General features: G+C 34.8%; 1 protein-coding gene across 1 annotated transcript in view; it reads right to left on the bottom strand.

Annotated features, from left to right (window-relative positions):
* The window catches only part of BPTF (bromodomain PHD finger transcription factor), a 150,423-nt gene that overhangs the window by 64,762 nt on the left and 69,627 nt on the right, over nt 1-16,034 (bottom strand). The window contains 5 exon segments of the mRNA XM_027873395.1: nt 4,149-6,528; nt 7,480-7,746; nt 10,736-10,871; nt 11,881-11,964; nt 11,966-12,011. Of these exon segments, the coding sequence (XP_027729196.1) occupies nt 4,149-6,528; nt 7,480-7,746; nt 10,736-10,871; nt 11,881-11,964; nt 11,966-12,011 (2,913 nt within the window).

Raw genomic sequence — 16,034 nt, 5'->3', positions numbered from 1 at the left:
ACTAATGGTGGTACAAAAGTGAGCCTAGTTCAAGCAATTATTTGCATGTAAAACTGCTAAACATCTAAGGAAATTTTAATACAAATGTGAATTAAAGTATCTCCTAAAACATTTATTTCAAAACAAATTACATTAATACAATGAGCTTCATGTCATTAAGATAAAAGAGTTTAAAAGTTCTAAAATTGAACTTATAGTGTCAACTCTCGTTCACTTCCTCCTTTTAATTAAGAAAACACTGAAGGGAAAAAACCCACATTGTTTCTACTCCCACTAGGAAAAGGGTAAATCAGTAAAGCTTAGAATGAGAACAGCTCTGCAGTATCCTGGCTTATTGGGAACAGGAAAAAGTTAGGCATTGAATGAATCAACCAACCAATCAACATTTATTAAGTGTCTTCTATCCTGTAGGTATTGAGGACACCAAGACAAAAACAGAACAGTCCCTGCCCTAAAGGAGCTTACTTTCTATTAAGGCAAACAACAAGTACTTATATAAGTGTATGTAAAATAAATAAAAGGCGTGTTGGGGGGGAGGGGGAGAGTAGTAAAGGCCTTATGTAGGATGTGGCATTTTTGAGCTGATCGTTGAAGAACACCGGAGATTCTAAGAGGCAGATCACTTAGCAGAGTGTCTGGCAGATAGTTTGTGCTAAAATGCTGTTGACTGACTAAGATGACGAGGAAGTGCATTTCAGGCATGGGAGACAGCCTGTGCAAAGGCACAGAGAAAAGAATAAATTGGAAAAACTGCAAGCTTCTCCATTTTAATTAAAGTCAGGTCTGCCTGGTTTAGCTCCCTTTTTTTATAGGAAAAACTAGACTAGAAGAATTATCAGCCTTTCAGAGATGGCATATCGGCTTCATTTATTCTCTCTTTACGAAGGTGAAGATGTGGCTGGAAAATTTCTTTATATGGTGTTAAAGGGTGGAATTGACCACCTATAAGTGACACTTTCTTTTCTTCCCCATTAAGAAGCTGTTTCCATGTAAAGCTATCAAAGCTGATTAGTAAGAATGGTTGTTGATGATTAGGGGAAAAAAAAGGGGTGGGGGAGTTATTCTTCCTATGTACTTCCTACAGCCTCAGTATTACCTGCTCTAAAATAGGCTCTTTTAAAATAAAAATACTCCTGCAACCTTAACACCCAGCACTTTAGTGAGTGGGAGATTAGTTGACAACAGAAAAAAAGGGACATTGGAAAGGGAGGCAAAGGATTGAGCCTGATGAAGGAAAAGGGCACTGATAGGAAGCTGGCAAATCACTGAAGTTTCATCTGCTCCACCATTGTGCATAGGCCAATCCTGACTATGCTAATCAGGATTACTTTATGTGCCAGCACAGATGCTAGAGCGTGGTGATTTTTGACCTAGAACTTCAGACATACATATATTCATATATCAACATAAGAATGAATTCCAAAACCATCTCTAACTTCTAGATTATACTTGAAGATAGATGTCATGTTCTCCCGGTAAGTCTTCTCTTCATCAAGCTAAATAACTGTCATTCTTTCCACCAAGCTTGACATGAAACGGACATTAATCCCTTCACTATACCAAATGCTCTTCTGAAAAGTCTCCTTTTCAAATCTTTGACAATATTCCAGAGGCAGTCCAACTGGGATAGAACACAGTCATCCTTATTCATGAAAGTTATGTCTAGACTACTATAGTCTAAGATCTCATTAGCTTTCTTGGCTGCCACATCTCAGGGCCACTTACTGATAACTGAACTTTCAGACCACTGAAATGCAGAGATGTTTTTCAGACAAATTGCTATCTCTATCACCTTGTACTGGTGAAGTTGATTTTTTGAATCCAAGTGTACCTTACACCTAATGGATTTCTTATTATTAGATTTATCCCAATATTCTAGCCTGGTTAGATCTTTTTGGATTCTGATGCTGTCATCCAGTGTTTTAGTTATCCCTCCCAACTTCGTGATATTTACATATATGAAAGCATAAGAATTACCCCCTTATCCAAGTAACCTGATGAAAATGTTAAGTGGCACGAGGCCAAGCACAAATCTCACAGTGCATCACTGGAGTCCTTCTGCCAAGAAGACACCAACCTATAAGATTACTATTTGAATCCTGACCATTCAGCTGGTTCTGAATCCATCTAATTCAATAGACTGGATCAAATATCTCTACTATTTTTCCAAAAGAATAGCACAAAAAACCTTTATCAAATGCTTTCCATTAAAATTTAAGTAAACTTTATCTCTAGATACCCCTGATTTACTAAGCCGATCAAATAAGGAAAAATTAGTCTTGTGTGAACTATTCTTAATTTAGAATGTATTTAAAGATCTACATGTCTCCTAATCAGCTGGAGGAAGAATGTGGAAAAGGGTTTTAAAAAGTGATAGAAATTACATAAATGAATAACAATTATCCCCACAATTTGTATTTTAACACAATATAAAATAAGGCTCCCAAAATCTGGCAACTAATAGTACTAATTTTGGGCAACTAAGAGAAATAGCATTCCAGCAGATCCTAATATTCATCTACGAGATTAGTAAGAACAAAGTTTTGCCTCAACAACTGCCAGGTGGTCATTAAAAAAAATTAAAATATTTGTACATTGTAACTTTTCCAGTGGGAAAGAGGTTACCTGCTGGACAGTCAAGGATACATTTTTGAGACCGTTCTCAATGAAGACAGCTGAAAAGTGCAGAGTAATCCTACAAATCCATGAATTGTAATGAAGCTTTCCTTGATTCCCTGCAGGATTCTGCAAATCCTTCACTGCAGGCCCTGCAGAGAAATCGTACTTTTCAGCTGTCTCTATTGAATGTGTAATGGAGTGATGATATTTTAATCCAAATCAAAAGGCAAGCTATAAAAATTTGGTTAATTATTATCAATTAATAAAAGATGACATTATTAACTGAAATAAATTGTAATTGCACTATATAGAGCTCTGATATGCACTTATTTTATGGTATCCCATTTCAAGGAGTAGTCAAGTTCCAATGGGAAAGGAAAGAATTAATACTTTAACTTATGAAGGAGTTTTTTATAGATAGAAGGCCTATCTAATAACTTACTCAAGTGACATGAGTGATTAATGGAAGCACAGAAAATTATGTACAAAAGTTTCCTAATGGCAACTAATATGTACCCTGGCACCCCAGCATGTCTAACTGAATAATCAAAACTACACGAGAGTTTCCATAGACTCTTTACCCTTTCGAGTTTTAAAGATAAGGGGAAAAAAAAAGAGTTCAAGGGCATGGCATTTGACAAAGGGAAAAAGCACAGCCGCCAGGTGAGAGGGAAGAGCAGATGAAAGGTGTAAAAGAGAGCCCTGGACTGGGAGTTAGAAGAAAGGGTAGTTCCAGCTCTGCCACTTATTTAATACCTGACTTTGGGTAAATCACCCTAACTGGCCTTAGTTTTCTCATCTTCAAAATGAGAGTATTGAGCTAACTAAGGTCATTTAAGATCCCTTCCAGCTCTAACACATGATGAGTTTACAAATTTAAAAATCATGCGTGACAATTTGTTCCTAGAAACAATGTCTAGAGTAAGAAATTCCTAAATAAGGAGTACTTCTGGAAATAAACTCCAAAGGAATCTAAAAGGGCAAGGAAAATCTTAAGAGTTTGGTTTTGAAATATATATATTGGAGAACATGAAGGAGTGTTTATTGTGCAAAAATTTGGATGTTACCATTCCAGCATAGCGATTTCCTTTTAATGATTCAAAAACATTTCAACTTACTTTTATCATTTTTTATGCATTATTTAATGGAAATAAAGTATCAACATTTCAGAAATGTATAATAATTTGATTCCATAAGAATAAGTTCATCACTGTACAAAATAAATGGCAGCAACTTGGGAAGTTAAACTATGGAAGCAACCTAGCTTGACATTTCTCCTTTGTTCTCTTAAAGCGAAGCTGAGATTAATCTCCAGAATTCCAAACATCCTGACTCTTCAGCAATTCTTTTCTGTTTGTGAATGCCAGCTTTTTGGGTCTGAATTCTTTTAGATCACATTACATTAATATTTCTATGTTTGTCAATTAAAATGTAGTTCTGTAGTCTAATTTTAGTAACTCATTTATTCAAATGCATTTTTAAAATCCCCATAATTACCCATTTCTCCAAATGGTTTTTAAAACACCTACCTCCATGTGATACCAAAAGTAGGTCTTGGAGATGGATATGGCCATATATCCAAGGCAGGTTTCGCATTGTAATTAAAACAAGGTACCTCTCGGATGCCACCTTTTCTGGCCAACTTTTTCAAGTCATCGTTAGGCAAAACAAATATGCTCTTTTTGCTGCTCTTGGTAACAAATTTCCTATAGGATGGCAGAGCTGTGCCAGATCGAGTCTTCTTAGGTCTGGAAAATTTCATTAGTTTTACTTTGTCTTTTGTAGAATACTCTTTGCTCACAGTCATTGATGTTACTAATGTGCCCCCTGGAGTGGTCAGTGAATCAGTGACTGTTGTTGTAACAACAGTTTTACTGTGCTCCTTCACAGAGATGACATCCACATTACTGCCAGTAGTGGGTGTGCTTAGTTTTGTAACAGTAGTAGTGGTGGTGGTTACAGTGGACATGGCACAATTTTCAGTAGAGGAGACTACCGATTGCTGATCACCTTGGGAGGCCACTACTTCTGCAACTTTAAACACAGTTTTTGATTCTGTGGCCACAGTTGATGTTGTTGTGGTGACTTCGGTGATCACTGTTTTTCTTGTAGCATTTCCGTTGCCATTTTCCATTTTGTTAGCAGGCAGACCATTCTGATCATTAAAATCACTACTTAGGTTAGACTCTTCACCAGAAGTAACAGGTGATGGAGGAACTTTTTTAGTTTCTGAGGTTTCAACCTCCATATTTTCTACTTGATTAACTGAGCTGCTCTCTTTACATGATGGTGAAGGTGCTATGGAAGGACCATCAACAAAAGCAGCTTTTTCATTAGAATGGTGTTTTTCAACCAAATGTTGTATACTCTTGGGCCCTTTGACTGATGTTAGATTTTCCACGTTACCTTGGTATTTACCATCAATATCTGAAGAACTAAGTAAACATGATTTTGTGTTCAAGTTACTTTTTTCATTGAAATCTTCCATGATGACATCTCCATTCATGAATGGCTTTACAGGAGCTTCCTTAACAATTAATGGCTTGATCTCATGTTCAGGAATTGCTTTAATACTATTAACCTTTGATTCAACATTACCAGTTCCTACCTTACTATCAGAGATCTCTTTCATGTATTCATCTTTTGAAAATACCTTAAATTCATTATCTTTCCCATTAATCTGAAACGCAGTCGCTATTTCTTTCTCTCCCTTTTTCTCAGTATCTCCATTTTCGCTATTCTTTTTGTCTATTATGTTCTTCAGATTTATTTGATGATGACATTTATTCACTGAGCTCTCTAATTTCTGCTCTTGACTTGGTTTTTTACCATTAGCTTCAGTTATTTTGCAGTGTAACATATCACCACTGGTTTTTTCTCTGGGTTTAAGAGGTTGCTTTTCAGAAGACATGTCTGAAACTAACTTTAGACCTTCAAGAACTTGTTCCTGGTTCCCATGGGAGCATTTTAAATTACTTTTATGGCTGTTTGGAACAAGCACATCCTCTTCCTTACTGTCCTGAGTGAATAAAGATTCAGAGCTCTTTTCCAAAGTGCTATTATTTTCAGAGTCACATGCCTGTTTTCCATATTTTTCTCCCAAAGCTGTTGCTTCAGAGGTAGCTGGAACATCTGTGTCACAGGTACTTTCATGAACCACTGGTTCCGAAACACTTTCAGAAAGACAAACAGTGGTATTTACTGGCAGGAAATTATTTTCCTTTTTAGTGGCCAACATACTTTTTTCATCTTGACTGACTGGTTGGTCATCCACATTGATGATATCATGTTCTTTTGCTTTAAGCCTGTCTTGTTTTTGACATTTATCAGCAACTGCAGGTTCAGATACATCACTGATGACAGAATTTTGTTTTTGGAAGTTTGGTTCTGGGCTCTGAATGGAGACTTTTTCTTGTGCCTGGCCTTTTGTGGAATGTTTACCTGTATAAGTTACATCAGAGCCACTGATCCTAATAGTAGAGTTTTCATTATTTTGTGAACATTCTTGAATCAGATCTTCTGTTCTGTTACTATCTGAACCCTGTGTTTTCTCCTGATCGATCATGCTGGCTTGACCCCCTTCTTTTGCTTTCACTAATACATGTGATTCAGCCATGCTTTTCAGGGGACCTGCAGAAGTCTTTCCTTCCAACTTCATTTTTTCAAGGCGCTGTTTTTCTTCCAATGTAAACTGCTTCACTCTCCTTTCAAGTAGTCCATCTAATTTGGATGATTTTACTTTCTTTTTGTAACTAGTCCTTAGATGAAAACCCTCACTGACATTAATTACATCTGCTTTAAAAGAACTTTCCTCACATCTTGTGGATGAATCTGTTTTTACTTCATCTATCTCCATAGGTTCTTCCTTGATAGGCTTATCACTTTCAGAATTAAGCATTCCTTTCTCATCTGTGAACCAAAAACATTTCTATTAATACTTCAGTATTAAAATGTAAAATAATAATGTTATTTATGGATATAGTTTAATTTTTATATTGCCTTGTTTTCTTTATTTTCATTCTAGTGTAAAATAGGTAATATAAAAATATAGAACTACACATTTTCAAAATATATATTTCAAGTCCCTGGTATATGAATATAATGTAGAATTTGGAAAAGCAAATTTTTCAGAAACTTATTAATCTATGTATATATTACATAATTTAAGTCAGAATTTCATAGTTTTAAAACTTTCCTGATAAATTACATTACATTTTTTGCCTACAAAGAAATATTTTCACATAAGATTTACAAACCTATAAAGATTTATAAGCTTTTATTAAGAATCTACTATATAGGGGCAGCTAGGTGGCACAGTGGATAGAGCACCTGCCCTGAAGTCACGAGGACCTGAGTTCAAATTCAGTCTCAGACCAAACACTTGACACTTACTAGCTGTATGACCCTGGGCAAGTCACTTCACCCCAATTGCCTTAAAAAAAAATCTACAATGTATTCGGCATTGTGTAAGGAGATCTGGTAAAAAAAAAAAAAAAAGATTTTTTTATCTTAAATTATCTTCAAGCTCACATATATTTTTTTAAGAAAAACAATATTCTCTCTCTCTCTTTATATATATACTGATATATATATGTGTTTATGTGTGTATTTTCGTGTAATCACAGACACAAACATCATAAGGAGACAGTCACACAGATATCACTACAAGGCTGGCTTCACAATAATAACCTTTTGTCTAAAGCTACTAAAGACCACCTATTAAATAAAAGAGAAGATGGAATCTGCAGCGGTGCAGGGAGCATTTGAGAAGTGAAATAATAGATCCTTGAAATGTATTTATGTACACATATACAAATATTCACACATCTGCATTAAAAATACAAAACATCATTGCCGTACCTTTTTCTTTTGTAGCAACTACATCTGAAGAGGTCATATCAACTTCAGGTTTTTCTTTAAGCATTGTACTTTCTTCCTTAGTTTGGTCTTTCTTCTCAGAAATTTTTGTAGTTTCCATTTCAGTTTGGTCTATTTCTTGTAGCATTTCTGAATCACTTGCTTTACTTTTCTGAGGGTTGGTCTCCAATTTTACTTTCATTGGACTTCGTGTTAGACTTTTTCGTTTATCAAGTTCACACTCATTTTCACCAGTGTCAAGATTTTTGGCTAGAAAGAACCAAATATTAAAATAATCAGATACTACCAGTATTTTAATAAATCTACACATTTATTTTTGCATATCTGGTATAGTGGAATGTTTCTTATTCACTGTGAATCAAAACCATTTACATACTAGGATCTCAGTATTCAATAATACCTTAAAATATAACATAACCTTAGTATTAAATATTCACGGACACAATGAATTTATCTTTATTTTTTTAATTTTGAAAATTTATAGCATTTTATACTGATTAACTTATTTTGCTCAAAAAAGTACACAGTTTTTACCATGTCCTCCCCTAAATCTATAACACAAGCTTAGCCTTACCACAAGCAGAATACTAGTGACTGACTACTTGGTATGATTTTAGAGATGAGAAAAAAACTGTATGTACTAAGGACTGAAACTATAAATATTCTCTAGATTTTAATCCCCTATTTAAAAGCAAACACACTGTGGAAGAGGTACTCTATCATATATTCTATGGTATAAGAATGCTATGATGCTATTCAAAGAATAGCATCTTTTGGGTTGGCTTTTTTTTGGTGGGTGGGCAGGGTGGAAGGCACTGGATATAGAAGGGAAGAAGGGGGAAAAGGAGACAGGGTAAGAATCTTCAGGTAATTTATAGTTCTACTGTGTAGGCCCGTTGAACTAGTGAATGCAAGGCAAATACAACAGACCTGCAATAATAATTCACACTAAAGTTCACATATTCCTCACTTTGAACATTGTTATTTAAAAAATAACTTGGTCCCACTAAATGATCTTAAATTACTGAAAAACCCAAGAATTTTGTTGTGTTGTTGGCCACTTTTGTATTGATGATGAATCAGACTATTAAAAAATGTTTATTCTGTCAAATGATATGGTTGGTTGATCAGAATATATAAACTTTTTTAAAAAGTCCTTTCCTAAAGTCTAAAAATGAAAGCATATCCCCTTTTTTCCTTGTATACTATACACTTAAAAATTATTGATACATTTGCTTTGGCTATAACAGGTAACTTCCCAAATATAGAATACAATAAGTACTAAGTGCTGTATTATCCTTAGTAAATCTCTTAATGTTTACATCATATAATAACTGACTATCCACCACGACAGAAGTTTATTAACATATGACAGAAAAAGGGTATTCCACCATTGCCACCACTACAGCAGCTCAGTCTAGCTTGTCCCTTTGAAAAGCTTCCACATAATTTCTTCATCTACTGCTGCCACCCTGGAGAAGTGGTGCTGGCTCAAGGCATGAGTGGAAAGAACGCCAAAATCCAACTAGGTAGCACTACTCCACTACTGGGAATTAGGTTATGGGAAGTGAAGAGGAGGGGGAGGGAGGGCATTCTGGACAACCCTACATAGATAATCAGTTTATTATATAAAACAAACACATTCATAATAAACATCTTTTCATGACAAAAAAAGAACATTTCCATATGTTGAGTGATTTACTGGAATATATAATTCCTATATAATAAAATTCCTAATAACAAATTCTTATATAATAAAAGAATTTGGATTGTCCCTTAGATTGTAATGGATCATGATCAACAAATATTGCACATTCACTACTTATAAGAGTCTGTGCCATGAAGTAAATGATAGCACTATTAAAAGACAAACAGATCATAATGTTTTCAGCACTGCAGTATACAAAAATTGAACTGTCTCCACAATTCTACCAAGACAATCCCTCTTGGGACCAATTTAGTAGCTAGAGAACACAACACTGAACTGACACCATCCCACCTGCTAACACAAGCCAAAAAGAGGTGAACATCTTGTAAAATACTCTTTATACAAAAACGTCAGTTAATTGCATTACAAAGCTAATGGTTTACTATAAAATCATATTATATAGAACAGTGTTTACTAGGCTGCCATAAAATATAGTAACGCTTCATTTTATTCAGGATCTTTAGGGGAAGAACAGTGATATATGTCAGCTAGGTGTCAGAGGGCTAGATTTTAGTCAGGGAGATTTGAACTCAAATTCTGTTCAGACACTTAGCTGTGTAACCCTGAGTAAGCCATTGACAATCTGTCACAGCCTCAGTTTCTTTATCTGTAAAATGCATAAAATAATAGCACCTACCTCACAGCATTATTTTGAGAATCAAATAAATTAACATATATAAAGCACTTTATAATCCTTAAAGCACTAGTTTTAAGGTTAAATGTTTAATGCTTAATCCTATTATTATTATTATTAGCTATATATAATTCTTATTCCTCTATATTCTAGAACTTCATAATTAACTACTTAGATGGAAGTTTTCCTAAAACATTTTATATACTTACCTTTCACATAAACATCATTTAATTTTTTCTTGATAGCATCATTACAAATATTTATTATTGTACCATTCAGTAACATAGGACTAATGAGGTATATAGGGATGCTGGCTCCTGTCTACTTAAATAAACCTCAGGCTACTTTACTGTCTGAGTTTATATCTTCTACTTCATTGTCAAATGTCACTTCTTGCCCATTTCTAGCATTCTTCTGTAAATATGTTAGAAGTCCACAAACTAAGCAGCTTTTGTTTTGTTCAGAAACTAACAAGCTTGTTCGAAGTAAATGGGGTCAGTGTCTCTGAGGGGCTCTGCTATGAGTGAAGTAAATAAATGAACCTGTGTCATTGTGTCTGTTCTTAAGTCTTATTTGGCCACTTGCTGACTCTTGATTGTTGAGAGAAGTAGCATCAGAATAAATGAAGTGTCACTGGTACTTATAAAACCGAACAAATTTTGTTTAGGTGACCTGATCTTTAGGACACCGACTTATTTATGAAGTTCTACTATTCTCTGACTTTCCTTATTTCTCACTTATTAATTTTTTATACTATATGAATAAAATAAAATATATCATTTAAAATACGTTCTATTTATAAAGTAGAAGAAAAACAATTTTACCTAGGACATGGCTAATGTGGTTTCAATAAACAAGAAATTAAAACCATAGAAAAAATAATCTGAGGTACTTACTGTCTAATATTTTTCTGTAATTCACATTAGTATTTCCAGGCAATTTAGGGACAAACCTATGAACATGTGTTTTACTAATCCAACTCCAACCACCGTAGCCCGTTACTCTATATTCCTCTCCTTTTTGTTTCCAAACCTGTTAAAAAGGAAATTTTTTTGATCAAGCAACACAAATGACACATTTTATAAGGCATTTGTATGTTTTATCTAAATAAGATCATATTCAGTTAGGCATTTCAATAGGGATCAGAAAGGAAGAATATCACTTAAAAGCCACAGGGAGATGAAAAGGAAATGACTGGCTCCTTCTCATTGACAGAAAAATAAATACAGATACAAGGAAAACAAATAGGAAGTAATCTGCTTCTGTCTTTGCCACAGGTGACTAAGTAACTATCTCTACCCATACATCAAATGCTATACTTATAGTTATCCCAACAAGTTAAACAAAGAATTAACTTATAATATAGTTTATATTTTGTTTGGATGAAAATTTTTTTAAATGATCAAACATAGCTACTTACAAGATAAATAAAAATGACTACAAACGACTTAAATTATAAACCAGAAGGCTCCAAAACAACTAAAAATACTTTTAAGAAATTAAACTTTAATAACTCAACTGATTCTCTCTCACACTCCAAACAGGCTGTTCCAAACCTTTTTTTCTTCAGCACTCTCCCATTCCAACAAAAGACCTCATATGTGACCAGGAAAATGAAGGCCATTTTGCCATGAGCTCTTCCTCCTACTCCACATTTCAAAACCTTCTTTGATACTGTTCCTTATTCTTTCTTTTTCTCCAGTCTGATGAACTGTGTTTGTACTTTCTTTTTACCTCTGCCTCTCAGAATTCCTAGTTTCTTTGAAAGTTCCGCTCAAGTGACGACTCTCACACAGAGCCATTTCATTCCTGATTCCTCTCATTGCTAGTGCAACCTCTCACCCTTGATCTACCTTGTATTTGTTTTGTATAGATTTAAAGGTATACATGTTGCTCCCCTGGATATAATATAACATTCCTGAAGGTAGCTGTCTATTGTTTTTTCTTCTTTGTATCCCTGGTGCTTAACTTAGGGCCTTACACATAGTAGGCATTTAATAAATGTTTGCTGATGATTACTAAAGATTTTAGTGAAGATTACCTGATGTTTAATTGGAAATGTGTATTTCACCCATGTGGCTTGTTGCATTGTTTCTTCCTCCTCTTGTTTTCTCTCTTTTTTTTTTCACTTTCTCCTTTTCTTCTCTTTCAATGGATGTCATTCTGTGTAATCTAAAAAGCAGTATTTTATTACAAAATACCTTTTGAAAGATTTTGGTAGTTTATGTATTTGAAAAACAAGAACTTAAAATTAATAATTTATCAGGAATATTACCCCATTACAAGGGATTCTTGAAGCATTAGAAATATTCAATTAAATTTTTTTTGTAGGTTAGAAATTACAGATAGGCACAATTATTATTATACCCATTTTCGAGATGAGGAAATTGAGGCTAAGTGGTTCAGTTACTTGCTCAGGGACACACAGCCAGAAAGTGATGAAGGTAATATCTGAAGCTAGGTCTCTCCCAACTCCAAGTCATTCTACACTTTTCCAGACCATTATGATCTCTAAATTTCATGCTGTGGGCAGGCTTAGTGGTGACTTTGGGGGCCTGACACTGAGTGAAGAGGAAATGGCATCTAGTTGATGCTTACATATATGCACATATTTAATCCTTCATATACCAGTTTACAGTTAGCAAAGTACATCATTATTACTAAGTCTCTTTTCCAATCTCTGAAAAAAAGTCATCCCTAATTCCTTGTTAATGCTAATTCTTCTACCTGTGCCCTTGATCCCATCCTTTCCCAACATGTTGTTGTAGCAATAAGCCTTTCTTTTACTCTCTGCTACCTCACTAGTTCTTTCCCATCTGTCTACAAACACACTCAGGTTTTCCTCATTCTAAAAACTTCTTTTGTTTGACCCTACTACTTTATTTAGCTGTATCTCATTAATCCATTCCCTTTAAAAGACAAACTGCCTTCAATGAACTCAATTTCTTACTGATCATCATTTTACTGACTCCTCGATATCTAGTTTCCATCCTTAAAAAGATAATCTCAAAGGCTACCAATGACTGTATCTGCCAAGCCCAACAACCTTTTCCAGGACTTATTCCCTTGATCTTTCTGCAGTATTTGACACACTGATTATACCCTTGTTCTGGATATGCTGAACTATCTCTGTAGCCATTCCTTTAATGTCTCTTCCACTGTCCTCTTCCCAAATCCTCAGGATAGGTGTTCCCCATGGTTTTGTCCTTGAATCTCTGAAGTTTCTTTTGTTACTCTACTCTTTTCCCTTAGTAATCTCATTCACTCCCAAGCTTCAACTATCACTGCCTACATCTAATGACTCACTAATGTAAATCTCCAGTTCTTATTTTTCTTTTCTTGTTTTGAAAATAATTGTCTTTAATATGAATCTAATAACCATTAACTAAACATGGACACTTCGATGTACAAACAAAATAATCATAAATGAAATGATAAAATTCTCTTAAATAGTTTGTTTTTAAAGGTATATATTAAATTTAATGGGGCAGCTAGGTGGCACAGTGGATAGAGTGCTGGGTCTTGAGTCAAGAAGACCTGAGGTTCAAATGCTGCCTCAGACACTTATTAGCTGTGTGATGCTAGGCAAGTCACTTAACCCGTTTACCTCAGTTTTCTCATCTGTAAAATAAGCTGGAGATTAAGTGGCAAGTCACTCCAGTATCTCTGACAAGATAATCCCAAATGGGGTCATAAAGAGTAGGACATAACTGAAAAACAGCAAAATTAAATTTAACACAATGGTAACAAAACTGTGCTGTTTGTGTTTTCTTCTAAACTTTTTGTTTTCCTCTATATTTGTATCTCTATCATTATCGACTAACTCACACTTTTTTCTCTCCATCCTCATCCTCCACCCCCCAAAACAGAAGATTTTCCTTGTAACAAATAAGCACAGTCAAGTAAAACCTTTACCTGTCTTCTAAGTTCCAAATCTGCATCTCCAACTACTATAGGAAATCTCCATCTAGATAGACCACAGTACCTCAAACTCAGTGTGTCCAAATCTATACATAACTTGTCCCCTAAATATCTGTCTTCTTCTGATTTTACTCTTTCTACCAGTGGAATCTCCGTTTGCCCAATACATGTCTGAAAATTTAGTATTAGTTTTGATTCCTTTCTCTCATAGCCAATCAATAATTAAATCCCAAAGATTCTATCTGTAGTATTTCTTGAATCCATCCCCTCTTTTCCATTTTTAGTACCTAGCAGTTACAAATTCCCTAGGCTACTGCAGTCTTTTTTTAGTAGGTCTTCCCTTTTTACTTTCTCCTCACCGTCTGCTCCAATTCTTCACAAGGCTATGTATATTTGGTTATGTTATTCCTCTGCTCAACATCTCGCAATGAGTTTTGTACTCACCAGGCACTAAACCTTATACTTCTTAGTCTGATATTAAAGGCCCTCCAAAAGCTGGCACCACTCCACTTTTCTAGTCTAATAACTTTGTATTTAATAACTAATAATACTTTAAAGTCCATTAAATGCTTCATCTTTCCTTGAGAAAGGTAACGTAATCTCCTTTATCTTCATCTCACAGTTGAGAAGATTGAGGCTAAAAGAATGGGAGACTGCCTAAGGCGACACAGCTAATAAATAATGAATGGACAAACTCAAATTTGTGAATCCAAGTTCAGTGATCTTTTCATTATAATACCCAACTCCTTCTTTTACTTTTCTCAAGTCAAACTTGCTCTTTACAGATCTATCTTTGCCCCATTTCTCTCCATCTTTATTTTCTTTCACTAATTTCATCCATCTCAAAAGATGCAACTATAATTTCTATGTACATGACTCAATTCTATATTAAACAATTCATTATACTGCCATATACTCTAGGATTTTCTGCCTTGTTTAAGCTATGCTTATAATAACTTTCCCTGATTGTTAAATTCTTACCCATCCTTTAAATTTATGGACATATTGTTAAGGAAGTTTTATCTCATTTGGTAAAAGACCTTTCCTCACCTCAGATTAAAAAAAAAAAACCACAAATTTTTTGGGGGGGGAGGGGAGAGGTTGAGGAAGGAACAACTAATAAATGCATGTTAAAGTATAATGTGACCCTCACCACTCTTTAAACTCCACCAGGACAGGTACCATATTTAAAAAAAAAAAACTTTAACCTTCCCCAGGGCCTAGTGCAGTGTCTCTAGACATAAGATACTTAATAACTGTTGAGCAAGGTTTCCAGAACCACAAATTAAGTGGAAAGGTTTTTAACAAAAACTAAGGTTCAGGTGAGTCTAGATGATACAAACTGAAATTCACTTTCAGTTCTCAAAATACAGATAAATATCTCAAGAAATAATATACATGATAATCTTCGTTATTTCCCCACAAGTCTGTAGAAGTTTCCAAATCTCCTTCAAAAGAATGTAAGTTCCTTAAGGGAAGGAGCTCTTTTTCATTTTCTCTTCATATGCCCAAAACATAGCAAACAGCAGGCATTTAATAACTGCTTACTGGATTAGATTAGTGGGGTAGAAAAAATGCTAAATTTGGAGTCACAGGACTTGAGTTTGGATTCTAGCTCTGTCACTTTCTACCTGAGTAAGTCAATTAACTTCTATGAACCTCAGAATTTCATCATTTGTAAAATGAAGAGGTTAGACTAGAGACTCTGACGTCCCTTCTGGCTCTATCTCAATCCATAATCCTACGAGACAGAAGGCATTAGGTGTACAAATCACCTCTACAAGTAAAGTTTCAATAAGGCAAAAGAGACAAAGAATGATGGTGATTGAGTAATCTGGGCAGGAAGTCTAGAAATATATATAATGGAGAAAAACAACAGAATCACGAGATAATTTTTTTTAGAAGAAACTTTTTCGGTCAGATTTCCCCCCCTCCATGTACATCATAAATTTGTGGTCTTATAGTTCCTGAGACACTGAGAAATTAAGTGACTTGCTCAGGCAGAGTCACAGAGCTGGCATGTCAAACTTGAACCCAAATCATTCTGACTCCAAGGTCAACTACCTATCCAATAGAAAATATTGCCACCTCTCAAGAATAAATCATATTTACTCCCAAGTTGTTCTGTTTTTCCCCAACACTTTCATTCTAAAATAAGCGAGTGTAGAGTCCTTAGTCCAAAAAATGTAGAGACCTTAGTCCAAAAAATGAGATGGAAAAACTGAGGAAATCATAGGAAAACAGAGAACACTGTCTAACTTTTTATTCCTCCAA

The sequence above is a fragment of the Vombatus ursinus genome, unplaced genomic scaffold (genome assembly GCF_900497805.2).
Source record: "Vombatus ursinus unplaced genomic scaffold, bare-nosed wombat genome assembly UNPS02014801.1, whole genome shotgun sequence".
Classification (NCBI taxonomy): domain Eukaryota; kingdom Metazoa; phylum Chordata; class Mammalia; order Diprotodontia; family Vombatidae; genus Vombatus; species Vombatus ursinus.
This window is presented reverse-complemented; position numbering and strand designations above follow the sequence as displayed.